At 37.8% G+C, this 13,952-nt stretch overlaps 1 protein-coding gene across 1 annotated transcript in view; it reads right to left on the reverse strand.

Moving 5' to 3' along the window:
• Nucleotides 1-13,952, reverse strand: part of ACSS3 (acyl-CoA synthetase short chain family member 3) — a 233,562-nt gene that overhangs the window by 181,612 nt on the left and 37,998 nt on the right. Inside the window, 1 exon segment of the mRNA XM_036759566.1 lies at nucleotides 11,380-11,524. Within this exon segment, the coding sequence (XP_036615461.1) occupies nucleotides 11,380-11,524 (145 nt within the window).

The raw sequence follows: 13,952 nt of genomic DNA on the forward strand, positions 1-13,952 counted from the left end.
CTGCCTACACCGTTTGACACAGCAATGCCACTATTATGTATGTTTCTCAAGATGATTAGGAAAAAAAGGAAAAGAACCTATATGTTCTAAAATATTTATAGCAGCTCTTTGTGGTGGCAAAGAACTGGGAATTGTGGGGATGCCCATCAATTATGGAATGGCGGAATAAATTGTGGTATATGTTTGTGATGGAATATTACTCTACTATAAGAACTGATGAGTTCAATGATTTTAGAAAAAAACATACAAAAACTTTCATGAAATAATGAAGAACAAAATGAGAAGAACCAAGAGAACATTGTATGCAGTAAGAGCAATATTGTTTGTGTCCAATGGTACCCATCTCTAAGGTGGGGGAAAGAAAATTACATGATAAGTTTGTTGATTATTTAAAAGTAATAGTAAGTTGTACATAACAGATCTGTAATTTCAGGTGCAATCCCCTTTTTTCTGTTCAACTTTGTTATGTAAATGCTTGTTCTATTTCTTAAGTTCAGAATTTTTTTTTAAAAAAAGCAATCACTGAGTGCCTACTGTATGCATGAAAACATAACATTATGAGTACATGGGAATTTTTTTAATAGAAGATAAAGTACATGAATATATCTTGGGATTCAAACCAAATCCTTTCTCTAAATCTTTTGAATTATTTAGTGGATAGATCACCAATATTTATTGTTTGGTATTACCTGGTTATTTTTAAAATATGAAATTACAAAAGACATCCCTCTCCCCCGTAAAAAAATGTGAACAGAAATGGTGTACTGCTTGGATCAATGCTGTACCAACTCTTCCACCCCACCTGTATAATTAACCAATCAGAGGCTCTAGTACAGAACACACAGCAAAGACTGTGGGCACTGCCAATGCATTTAATGTCAGGTCACATTCCAGTTAACCTTTAAGGTCCTGGTTGGTCAATACATTCTGAAAGTCAATCAATATAAATGAAAGGCTGCTACAGATCTCATTAAATGGTCTAGGAGGGCTACAAGGACATCACATAATTGCAGTCGAGGAGTTTCTCCCTGAAGCGAGGAACAATGTTCACATCTGAAGAACACCTTCCACCTCACATTTAATTGCACACACTCTTATTAATGAACAACAGAAGGAAGAAAAAAAAAGACTTTACTTGAGATTTCACCTTCTACCAATGTACATTGGAATTTTTTTTCCATCCTATACTCTCAGAAAATTGACTAGGACAAGTGATTCAGCCAGGATTAGCTAGCCAATAACAGAGTTTGGCCTTAAGCCCAAGTCTTACTGGCTCCAAAGGCAACTCTTAATTTACCATAACACATGCCCTCTAAACAAAATACATCAAAATCATTTTGTCCGAGATACTCATTACAGTGTCATATTTGTCATGGAAGCAATATATTTTAAAAGAACTGGTTGGCTTTGAAAACAAAAGTGAACTGGTTATAAATCAAGACAAGTAAGAGAAGGTGAGCCATACAATCAATCACCCCAAGACCCCAACCCTGACATATTGGTCAGAATTGAGATTTCATCAATCTATTCACAACTATTTTGTTAGTCTCATTTTAGATTCCTGCAAGACAACAAAAGCAGCCCTGGATAACACAGTGAATCAAAGCAAAGCTAGGTGCTTTTCTCAAGTCCAAGTATTTCCGTCATCAGCTGGATATGCTGCATATCACAATCTCTATAAAATAGTTTCAGTAACTGAAAACTTCACCACCCTACTGCCAATCAAGGTCTTGTCAGGAGAATATCTATCTATATCTATACACACACACACACACACACACACACACACATATACACACCCATACACGTGTGTATATATATACACGTACACACACATGCATGTGTGTATGTTTGTGTATATATGTGCATATATATATATTATTTTTAAGTTTTGCATGATTAACTTAGGGAGATTCTTGAAGTATCTTTTGCTAGGTTGATTAACTAAGTGAAACCTGCCAGAGGGCTTGTCTTCCAATAGCATGCCTTTAACAACCCAAGGTTACCTCTAAACCATAGTGAGGAATCAGAGCAGGACTTTAAACTTATACACATACACCCACACGTACGTCAATCATGAAAAACTCATCAATGGCAGACTGATGACTAGGGATGACTTTGTGGTTTTCGGCCACTGCAACTCACAAAGACACCTACTAAAGTGGAGCAGTTACAATATGAATCAGGTGAGAGAGTACTCATATAAAATTAAATCACAAATCCTTGAAATATTAAAGTAATTTCATTTGGGAATCTTATATGTAAATTGGTTCCCTTGGCCTGTATCCTTCAGTCTGCATTAATTAGTTTTATCCACTAGTGATTTCTAATAAAAATGACTGAAGTTGGATAATAAATTGGTCAATAACTCTAGCACAGGTGATGTGGCACTTGGAAGTACATGCTCCTTATAACAACAATAACATGCATTATGTAATAATATAAGGTTGTTGTTATCCAGCCAATTGAGTTGTGTCCCACTCTTCATGAGCCCATTTGGGGTTTTCTTAGAAAAGAAAATAGAAAGGTTTGAAATTCCCTTCTTCAACTCATTTTATAGACAGGGAAACTGAGGCAAACAGGGTCAAATGACTTGTCTAGGGTTACACAACTAGTAAGTGTCTGAGGAACTCAGGAAGATCAGTCCTCCTGACTCCAGGTCCAGCACTCCATCCTCTGCACCACTGATAATATCATATGACAATATGATGACATAACATAATAATATATAATAATAATATTATTATCATATTTTTCTCTCCTTCCTTTTCTCTCTGTTTATCCATCTAATACTCAAAATTTCAAATTTTTTCCTTTTTCCTTTTTCCTTTCATCTTTCTCACCACCTATATTTTTAGCCAATGACAGACAGTAACACTCAAATCGCTGAAAGATTCTTTATGTCTAGACATGTCTGTTTTCATTGCTATGTTATTTTATCATTAATACAGACACTGCCATTAACTCCCTCAATTATACTCTAGATCCCTCAACCACTTATCACCATGACATCATTCACTTATTAGATTTCACCCTCACTGTTCCCTTTCACTCATAACAGGTAACATTTATTGAAATATAAGATCTCTTGTTAATTTTGTCATCTAAATTAAGGAAGAACATTATCCGAAAATAACACCTAAGTGAGCTTTCATGAATGGTAATTGTGCGTAGCCAAGTTAGAAGGCTTATTAGTAGAAATTACATGTAAAATATTTTCTATGGCTCAGAGCTAACAAAAAGTCAAAAGCTAAAACCCTCACTACAAAACAGGTTCTCCTCTGTCACATCCTAAAGTGGACTATGGGGACCTGCCAATCAAGCCACCTGCACCACAGAACAGCAATAGACAAAATGAAGCCTATCTAAGTAAGAATGCCCCTCTGGGCTGGTGCCCTACGAAGTCAAAATTCAAAACTTTTCATGGAATCTTAGAGCTTTGAGTTCAGGACACATCAATGTCGTGGATCAGAACAAATACTACACTTGGGATCGGGAGGCTTGGTTTTAATCCCACCTCTGAAACTTCCAAGCTCTGTGACCAAGGGCAAGTCACGCCATTGCAGAATCTGAGAACTGGAAGCAGCTTGAGTGAACAGCTGGTCCAGCCTATAGACAAGATAAACCCCATTATCACATACCCAAACAACGTATTTTTGGCAGCTAGGTGGTTCAGTGGAGAGTCCCTGGTGTCAGAAAGACTTGAATTCAGACATTTCCTAGTTGTGTGACCCTGGACAAGTCACTTAACCCCTCTGTGCCTCAGTTTCCTCATCTGTAAAATGGAGATAATAATAGTAGGGCCCACCTCCCAGGGTTAACATGAGGCCCAAATGAAATAACTGTAACGTGCACAATATTAGGCACATAAGCCCTATATAAATGTTACCTATTATTACTGTCATCATCGTCATCATCATCCAGCTACTGCTTAACCTTTCCTGAGCTTTGGTTTCCTTATCTGCAAATGGCAACAGTACTTACATTTTCTGCATCCCAGGCTGTTGCGAAGAAAGTACTTGGTAAAATTTAAAGTATTCTATGCGTGTCACTGGAGCAGCGAGGTGGCGCAGTGGATAAAGCACTGGCCTGCAGTCAGGAAGACACATCTGGCCTCGGACACTTACTAGCTGTGTGATCTTGGGCAAGTCACTTAACCCTATTTTCTTCAGTTCTTCATTTGCAAAATGAGTTAGAGAAGGAAATGGCAAGTCACTCCAGTATCTTTGCTGAAAAAACCCCAAAGGGGCCATGAAGAGTCAGACGTGACTGAAAAACGACTTAACAACAAAACAACAACATGCCTCATTAATTAGTGATAGCTAGCCGCTGGCAAAAGTCTCTTCCTTCTATTCCACGTTGCCTTTCCATAACGGCTGAATTTTGTATAAAATAATAAACGTGCCATAATTAGGGGTTGTTATTTTGATCTGACTTCTTTCTAGCGCTGAAATGACAAGAGTTATTAGAACAATATTAACTTGTATTTATATTATCCTTTAGAGTCTAACGTGCATTTTCACACATATCTAGCCCGAGATGACTGCCTGGCACATGTTAATCACTTACTGATGATTCATAAATGCTTGCTGACTGACTGATTACCACTCACAAAGCAGAGGGAATTGCTGCTCGGGTATAGACTGGACTAGATGACCTCTGAAGTCCCTTTAAAATCCAAAACACTGCTACACAAATAGGATTCTAATATGATCGCCACCATAACTCTTTAGGACAAATATTATTGTATTCGTTTTAAAATTAAGTAAAATAAGGCTCAATGAAGTTAAATAATAGCCACCACCACAATAATAATAACAATAATAATAATAGCTAACCATTTATATCATGTTTGCTATGTGCCAGGTACTGTGCTAAGCACTTTTCAAATATTACCTATTTTGATCCTCACAATAACCTCTGGATATACGTACTATGGTCATTCCCATTTTACAGGTGAGGATATTGAGACAAAGATTAATTGACTTGTCCAAGGTAACACAGCTAGTAAATATCTGTGACCCTATGTGAACTCGGGTTTATCTGACTACAGGTCCAGCAATGTAAACACTGCACCACCTGGTTGTCCAAAAATCACATGGCTGGTTGATGTTAAACCTGGAAATTAACTTTTCACTACACCATGGATATATATGAGAAGGGTGAGCCTTTACACATATAAAATCGTGGGAAAAAGTCTTGAGATAACAATATTGTTCACCATGCACTCCTCTAGCTGCAGGTGGGAAGGCTGTCCATCAATCTGTGCTGTTGGCACTCTGTACAATAATAACACCTGCCTGGTTTATGATGCTTTATTTTTTTTTTACAGTGCTTTCTTCATAATGACCCCATGTGATGGGTGATTCAAGCACTACCTTATTTTATAGATAAAGAAACTGAGGCACAGAGAGATTAAATAATTTCTCATCATTAAATCTATCAAAAGTCAAAGCTGAAACTTAAATAGATGTCTCGTGACTCCAGGATCTATGATTAATAAAAAAAAAAAAAACCTTTGTACATGCGAAACCCCCTTCACTAGGATTTCTTCCATGGTGAATAGTCATGTATTTTTCCACCATGTCACTACCATTTTTCTAATCCCTGTTCCTCATATTCTGTAAACTGAATCCATCTAAGAAAAGATTCAACCATAAGAACAGGTCTTTGTAACATGTGCCCTCTGAATAATAGTAATCTCTTTTATCTAGAAATATCTACAAATCTTTAGAATAAATAAGTACTCATAAATTTTTATAGAGACCTCTCAGTGAGTAAATGGTACTTTTTTCATAACAAATCATTTCATGAGAAATGAGACTTTCTTATTATCCGCCACGACTCTTAAGATATGATGAAGGATTCTCCTTCTTTGCTTGTTATCATGTAAGCTACAACATCAAACAATGCTAGAAATGGTGACTGAAGATTTAATATGAATGAAAACATATTTATTGAACACCTCTTATGTAGAAATCATTTTGCTAAGTAACAGGGAGGCACAGATAATAGAGAATAAGAGTTCTTTTTTTCAAGGAACAAAATTCCATAGAATAAGACAGCACTGCTGTCCCTGGGGTTCTTGGGTTTGCATGCCTACTGGTGGGAGTTGGTCAGTGGCTAGCGTTGGTAGCATTGCTCCCATGATGATTAGGGGACGGGCTGGCCAGAAGCATAAATAAAATATCTTTTTCCCCCTTATTTTTGTCTTCATTTCCTACTAAATGTAGCAAGTACCCTTTTCCTTCCTTTCATTGTTATTGTTAAGTGCTACCTATAATAAAACAACTACTAAATCACTTAGAATGCTTCAAAAAGAATCAATTCTGTCAAGACACTTAAGCTGTGGCTTTCGATTCGTCACTTGATTCAGCAAATATTTATTGATAACCTATCATATGCTTGATATCTTACGAGGAGCCACAGGTAATGTTTCAAATTATTGTGCTTAGTCACTGATGTTAAAGGCAAGAGATAACTATCACAATAACTATAACTATATATATATGTATATATATATATATATATAGTGTGTGTGTCTATATATGTGTATATATACATATGTGCATGTGTATAAATGTATATGTGTATATATGTATGTGTAACAGCAAGCAAAGTGGGACCTTTTGTTTTGTTCTTTTATCTTTTGGAGTTCTAGTTCTTCTCAGCACTAAGGCAATCCAGTGCCTTTGATGGAGTCTTGCCTTTGTTTGAATCAAGAGTCTTTAATTGAATCAAGAGTCTTTGATGACCTGCTTAAGTCACAAGGAAGCCCAAGTCACATGAGTTGGAGTCACATGGTTGTGACGCCCTCTGTGGGCTGACCATGAAGAAGTGTATACATACTCTGAGGTTAGCATTTTGCTTTGGGCCTCACTCATTGGAAGACTGTTCCTGTGATTTCACCAGATGAGCCTCTGGGTAGCCATTAAGGAGCCCCCTCCAGCTTTGAAAACCCAGATGTTGGTGCTTCTTTCTCTGGTAACTATGTATGTATTGCTATGGTCAGACAGAAGCCCTGTCTGTTGATTTGTGTTATTTTCTGTTTGTAATTTCTGTTTGTATTTGCTCTGAAGTTCAGGGTGCTCACTTTTCCCCGAAGTAAGTGAATGATATATGTATGTTTAATTAAAGTGAGATTATAAACCTCTTAAATTGTTTTCCTTAGAAAAGCAGATCAAACAACCTGTGTTAGCAGCCCTTCTGTGTTCTGGTTGCTGTCAAACAGCCACAACAGCTGCTAGACACATTGTTGTTACACACCAGAAGCATCAGTGGCCTGAGAGAAAACAGAGAAGTAGCAGTAACAGGAGCAATTTCCCAGGAGTGCTAGCTTCCCAATATCACTGCCTGGATCTCTCTTGTCAGAACAGTCCCATCTTCCGCAGATAGATCTCCTTGACGACACAGCTTTCAGAAAGACCAGCCTTAGCTCAAACTATCCTCTATAAACCACTACTCCCAATGGTCATACACATCTGTGTGTTATCTCCTTGCAACAACAATGTTACTTGCAGCTACTGTGGTTGTGTAAGGCCAATAATACCAGCACACAGGAAGGCTGCTAGCACAGGGTCTTTGATCTGCTTTTCTAAGGAAAGCAACTTTAAGGGATTTACAATCTCACTTTAATTAAACATACATATATCATTCACTTACTTCAGGGGAAAAAGTCAGCACCCTGAACTTCAGAGAAAACAGAAATTACAAGCAGAAATTATATAAACAGAGGAAATGATACAAATCAGCAGACAGGGCTTCTGTCTGTCCATAGCAATACATGCATAGTTATCAGAGAGAGAGTAGCACCAACACCTGGGTTTTCAAAGCTGGAGGGGGCTCCTTAACAGCTACCCAGAAACTTGTCCGGTGAAATCACAGGAACACTTTTCCAATGAATGAGTCCCCAGCAAAATGGTAACCTCACAGTGTATATACACTTCTTCAGGGTCAGCCCACAGAGGGTGTCACAACCATGTGACTCAAACTCATGTAACTTAGGCTTTCTTGTGACTTAATCAGGTCATCAAAGACTCTTGGTTCAAACAAAGGCAAGACTCAAAGGCACTTGATTGCCTTAGTGCTGAGAAGAACTAGAACTCCAAAAGATAAAAGAGCAAAACAAAAGGTCCGACTTTGCTTGCCATTACAGTATGTGTGTACATATGTATGTGTGAATGTGTGTGTATATATACACACATGTTTATATACATATATACATACATACACACACACATACACACACACATATAAACTTCCTGATACCCTATGATGGAGGACTATGAAGAGATGAATGGTAGGTTAATGCAGGTTCTACAATATTAATAATAATAATGCTCTGCATGCAAGAAATGGCACTTAAGATATCCAGGACATGCATATCAGTCAAAAGATTTGCAAGAGTACTGTATATGGGAAGAGTTAAGGTATACTGGGTAGACAGCCCAAGTCCTGCATTGCTACACAGAGAACAATGGAGGGTGTTGGCTTTTAAAAATGATTAAAAAATCATGGGGTTTTATAATCAGTTTCAGAAGTGAACTTTGGAACCATCAAGTTTCACGCTGTCATTTACAGATGGAAAAACAGACTCCAAGAGGCTAAGTGATTTTCCCAGTGTTCTAAAGTAAGTGCCCAAAAAAGGGTTCAAATCAAGCTCTTCCAAGCCCTGTGCTCTATCCACTGTTTCACTCTGCCCACTCAAAAACGATCATTTACAATCCAGGGATACGGTAAAAGGCCTCAAGTAGAGGGTGAGATCTCAATTGTATCACATCTTTTGCCATACTCCATTCTCTCTTCTCTTTTGTAACCATTTTACTAAATACCACCCACCAAGTCATTTCCCATGCTAACTCTACCATATGCCTTATTTCTTCCCTCATTGAAACATTATCTCTTTAACTGGAGAAGCGGCAATAGCTCTGCTTCCTCTAAATCTGCAGGGCTCACCAAGATTTTCTTAACAGCACCTTACAAAAAGCACTCAGCTGGCAAAATTCATGTTCCATCCTAGAAAATGTGTATGTTTGTAATGCAGGAAGTATCTAATGTTGTTCATCTGTATAACCATTTTTTTGCCCTACTTTCTCAACTCCCACAAGGTACAGATTGTATCTTCTTAACTTCCTTTGTATGATGCCTCACAAAGCCATGCACAAACAAGCGCTTAATTAGAATGATAAATAGTGTGCCATCTAAAAGGATGGTTCTCATCCTCCCAAGGAAGGAAAATCCTTAGCTGCTGGAAAATAATCCAAGTCTATATCAGGAAACTAATAACACTGCTACAGTTGCCAATTAAGTGACTTAGTTATTACTAATGTTAATAATATTTTATCCTCAATGAAATAAATACTGCTTATTAATAATGAGGCAGCCAAATGGTATAATGGATAGACTGGTGGACTTAGAGTCAGGAAGACCTGAAGTGGAATCCTGCCTCAGACATAGTAGCTGTGTGACCTTGGAAAAGTTACTTAAACTCTTGGGGGCAGCTAGGTGGCACAGTAGATAGAGCTCTGGCCCTGGAATCTGGAGGACCTGAGTTCAAATGTGACCTCAGACACTTAGTAGCTGTGTGACTCTGAGCAAGTCACTTAATTCCAATTGAGGAAGGAAGGAAGGAAGAGAGAGAAGAGAGGAAGGGAGGGAAGAAAAAAAAAGAAAGAAGTTACTTAGACTCTCTGGCCTCAGTTTCTCCATGTGTAAAAGGCGAGAGTTGAACTTTTTGGCCTCTTAGGTCCTTTTCCACCCCTAAATTTTGGCTTCTGAAATCCTATGGCATTTTCTATACATTAACAATTAATTCAGAAATGCAAATCAATAACTCACTTTGGCTCATAGACATAAATGGAAAGAGAACTGTAAGGGAATAGAAATTAATTATTTGTTGGTTCAAGAAGCAGTAGCAAGGCATTGTAGATAGAGGCTTGTCCTCAGATCCAAGAAGACCTGAGGTCTAGTCACGCCTCTGACACATACTGGCTATAAAATCACTTAACCTTTCAGTATTTCAGTTTGTTCTGTGCAGGGAGCAGGTGGTCCTACTTTGGTTGAGGGAGTTTTCTCACCAAAGAGTCCTGTGCCAGTGAAATCAGGTCCAGACTATGTATCTATTCTTAGATGGTTAAGCAAGTCTTACTGTTTGATTCAAGCTTTGCTGCTTGATTCCACAATATCAAAGGTCCAATCTATATCCCTGTCCCTAGCTGGTTAAGCACCACTTAGTGATACCTACTGCCTAATTTACACAATTTGTTTTCTAATCTGGATTAGTGATTTCATCAGTGTGGGGTACTCCCTGGTGTGGACATACTCTTCACTGATGCAGATCAACAATTCCTCTGTAACTTAGAACAATAGATTTAGAGATTTAAAGACCATAGGGACCATCTAGTCCATTTTACAGATGAGGAAACTGAGGCCCAAAAAAGATGAGTGATTTCCCTTAAAATCACTCAAGTAATAAGTGACAGAGATAGGATTCTAACTGAGGTCCTATGATTCTAAGTTCATTGGTCTTTTCACTATACCTTACTGATTGTAGTATTAGAGATTTGCCTGAGGCACTATAAAAATTAGTAACTTCCCTACACAGTTAGTATATATCAAAGGCAGAACCTGAATGTAAGGCTGACTCCAAGGCTGACCTTGCATCCACTACCCCATGCTAATGAGTCCACGCTACTCCCTGATAAAAGAGTTCATCTTTTTAATACCAACATTCTACTGGCAATGTAAGCTACAAGGCTACATTTTACAGAACACCACTGTCAGCAAAGGAATGAAAATGCATACCATCCACAGAGGAATAGAGAGGGCCATGGTAGTTAAGAATAGACTATCTGATATATTTTATGAGAAAGCAATTACAAAAGGAGAACCAAATAAAAAAGTCATCCTAGAAATGTAAAAACAAAAAGGAAATGGGTGAGTGACATGGTAAGATTAAGGGATAATCCATGGACAACCCATGCAATCCATGAACGATGATGACAACGATGGCTAATGTGTATATAATACCTACTATGTGTCAAGCACTATATTAAGAGCTTTATAATTATTACCTCATTTGATCCTCTCAACAACACTGGGAGGTAGGTGTTATTATTTTCCCCATTTGATAAGGAAACTGAGGCAAATAGACTCAGTGACTTGTCAATGGTCACACAGTTCAACAGAGAGTAGGTTGGGCAAACCCTGGTCTGCCTTTGGGAGAGGACACAGATCTGAGTCTTATAAGATGCGTAGGCAAAGATAAGTTGCCACCTAGATTATTGAAAGGAATACCAATCATGAGATCACAGATCCATTTGAGTCACATCAATATTTAATCCTCAAATCACATGATAAATCTGTATACAGAAAACCTACCTGTTCCAAAACTTCTTTATAGGTAATAGTGGCTTTTGTGTTCGTTACAGGGCTGTCATAGATGATGGCAATCTTGTCTCCTTGTCCATTTTCAATATGACGGTCTATAGCATTGTAACAGATATTAAGCATCCCTTCCACAAACCTGAAAGGGAAATAAAAAGTGCTGAAATAACTATAATTATTCAAAATAAAAACATTAACAATGAATATTAATCAATTTGAAAATGTCACATGTAAACATAGATGGCCCATTTAAAATGAGCTCTGGTGTTGGAATCAAAGTCATCAGAAAGGAGACTAATCATTCATTCATTCATTTTCTGTGTGTCTGTCTGTCTCTGTCTGTCATCAGACCTGTGACTCCATCCCTTTGGGGACCTCTCTTTGATGAAAATCCCTCTGCTAATAAAGGCAAGCAATTATTCTATGACTTATAGCCTTAGAGAGATGCCTGGGACACTGGGAAGTTTAGTGACCAAGCCTGGCTCAAACAGTCAGTATGTCATAGGTAGGATTTGAACCCTGGTCTTCCTGTCTCCAAGCCTACTTCTCTCCCCTATATCACAGATGCCTCTCCATCTCAACATTTTAAGTTACTTAAAAGTTGTGTTAGGCATTTCAAATTATAAAGGACACGTTTGTTCAATAGTACCATAATGGATTAGAAAATTTTAAATCTGATAACCTATTAATCAGTGTCATTCCTTCTGAAAACGAAGTCAGCCATATGCACACGTGATATTTTCACAAGAATGAAATCTACATACATAGAAAAAATAGACAGGAAAAACATCTTTTAGCGTCTCAAACATCACTTTTTTCTCATTTTGGTACAAGCATGAGCTTGGAATTTCTTACATTAACTGTGATTCCTGTTGTTCCTTGAACAAGACATTCCAAGTCCCATCTCCAGAGATTTCCTCTGTCTATCCCCCATGCCTGAAATGCTTTCCCTCTCTGCCTCCCAGCTTCTCTGGCTTTGTTAAGTAACAGTTAAAATCTTACCTTCTACAGGAAGATTTTTGCTATTCTTCATAATCTTAGAGCCTTCCCTCTTTTGGTTATTTCCAATTTATCCTGTATTTATATTATTTGTATGTACTTACTGTATGTCATTTTCTACATTAGATTGTGAACTCCTTGAGGGCAGGAATTATCTCGTACTTTTCTTCATATCCCTAGCGCTTAGCACAATGCCTGGTACATACTAGGTGCTTAAGAAATGTATACTGACTGAATGAGGCACCTACGTGGCAGGGGAGTAAAGCATAAGAACAGTGGAATGATAGGAAAGGGCCATGTTATGAAAAGCTTTGAATGCCAAAGGACTTTAAAATGGATCCTGGAGGTATGAAAGAGTCACTGGAGCTGGGGGAAAAGGGAAGGGGAAGAAGGGAGGGGGATTATAACTGTGAGAAAATTAAAATTGCGATTCAGAAAAACCACTTGGGCACCTAAGAGAAGGATGGGTTGGAGTAGGGACAGAAACAAGACAGATAAAACAGAATTATTATGGGAGAAATATCTCCTCGAGTTCATATGCGGCCAAATAAATCTAAGAAATCATACCGGTAAAAATCTAGGTTTTATTGTGCATGAACACAGATTTGGGAGGTAGAAAAATAACCCTGAATGAGGACTAAGATTCTTTTTTCTTCTTTAAATTAATTTATTTAATTTTAGTTTTCAACATTTACTTCCATAATCTTTTGAGTTTTACATTTTCTCTGCCTCCCTTCCCCCTCCCCAAGACAGCATGCAATCTGATAATGGCTCTACTAACACATTCCTATCAAACATATTTTCACATTAGAAAGACTAGGATTCAAATGAGTCTTTTTACAGACAAAATTACAATGGAGGGGCAGAAAAATAATTTTTGACCTACAGAAATCTAGTACATCGTCTTAGGCCATAAAAGTTAAACAAAGAGTTAAACAGAATAACAATCTCATACATCCCTTTAAGGAAACAAACCTAGTTTACCTATAAAAGTTCTTTTTAACTAAGTCATGTTACAGATTAAACAAAGTTTAGAGGGTTCACAATGGGCTGATTTAGAGGGAAGATTTACATGCCTATAATGTCTAAATCAGAGGAGTCCTTCTACAAATAGATAAAGTACTTCAGAAAGCTCAAACTCCCCCCTTTGGCTTCTTATCTGTGGAATGTCAAAAACTTTTCCTTAGTACTAATATTCTATAAGACAGGTTTATGCAAAATGTTCCAGGAGGAATGGCATCATAGAAATCAAGGGAAGGAAATAAAAAACGACAAATCGTCATCAGAGAAGGTTAATGCGGTTGTCCAAGCAATAAGTCATACAGGCCTGAACTAAGGTTGTGGCCCTATCATCATCAAGGAAGAGGCATACAGTAGAGATGTCATGAAGGTAAGAACTACAGTATTCGGCAACAGATTAGATACGGTTTTAGAAGGGAAAGATGGTGAGTGCTGTTTTGTACCTGTTGAGTCTGAAATGTCTCCCTTTACACACTGTATCTCTCCAACCAAACCAAACCACTAGCCATTTCAAGAGCTACATGCCATATTGTGTCTATGCATTTGTA

The sequence above is a fragment of the Trichosurus vulpecula genome, chromosome 5 (genome assembly GCF_011100635.1).
Source record: "Trichosurus vulpecula isolate mTriVul1 chromosome 5, mTriVul1.pri, whole genome shotgun sequence".
NCBI lineage: Eukaryota > Metazoa > Chordata > Mammalia > Diprotodontia > Phalangeridae > Trichosurus > Trichosurus vulpecula.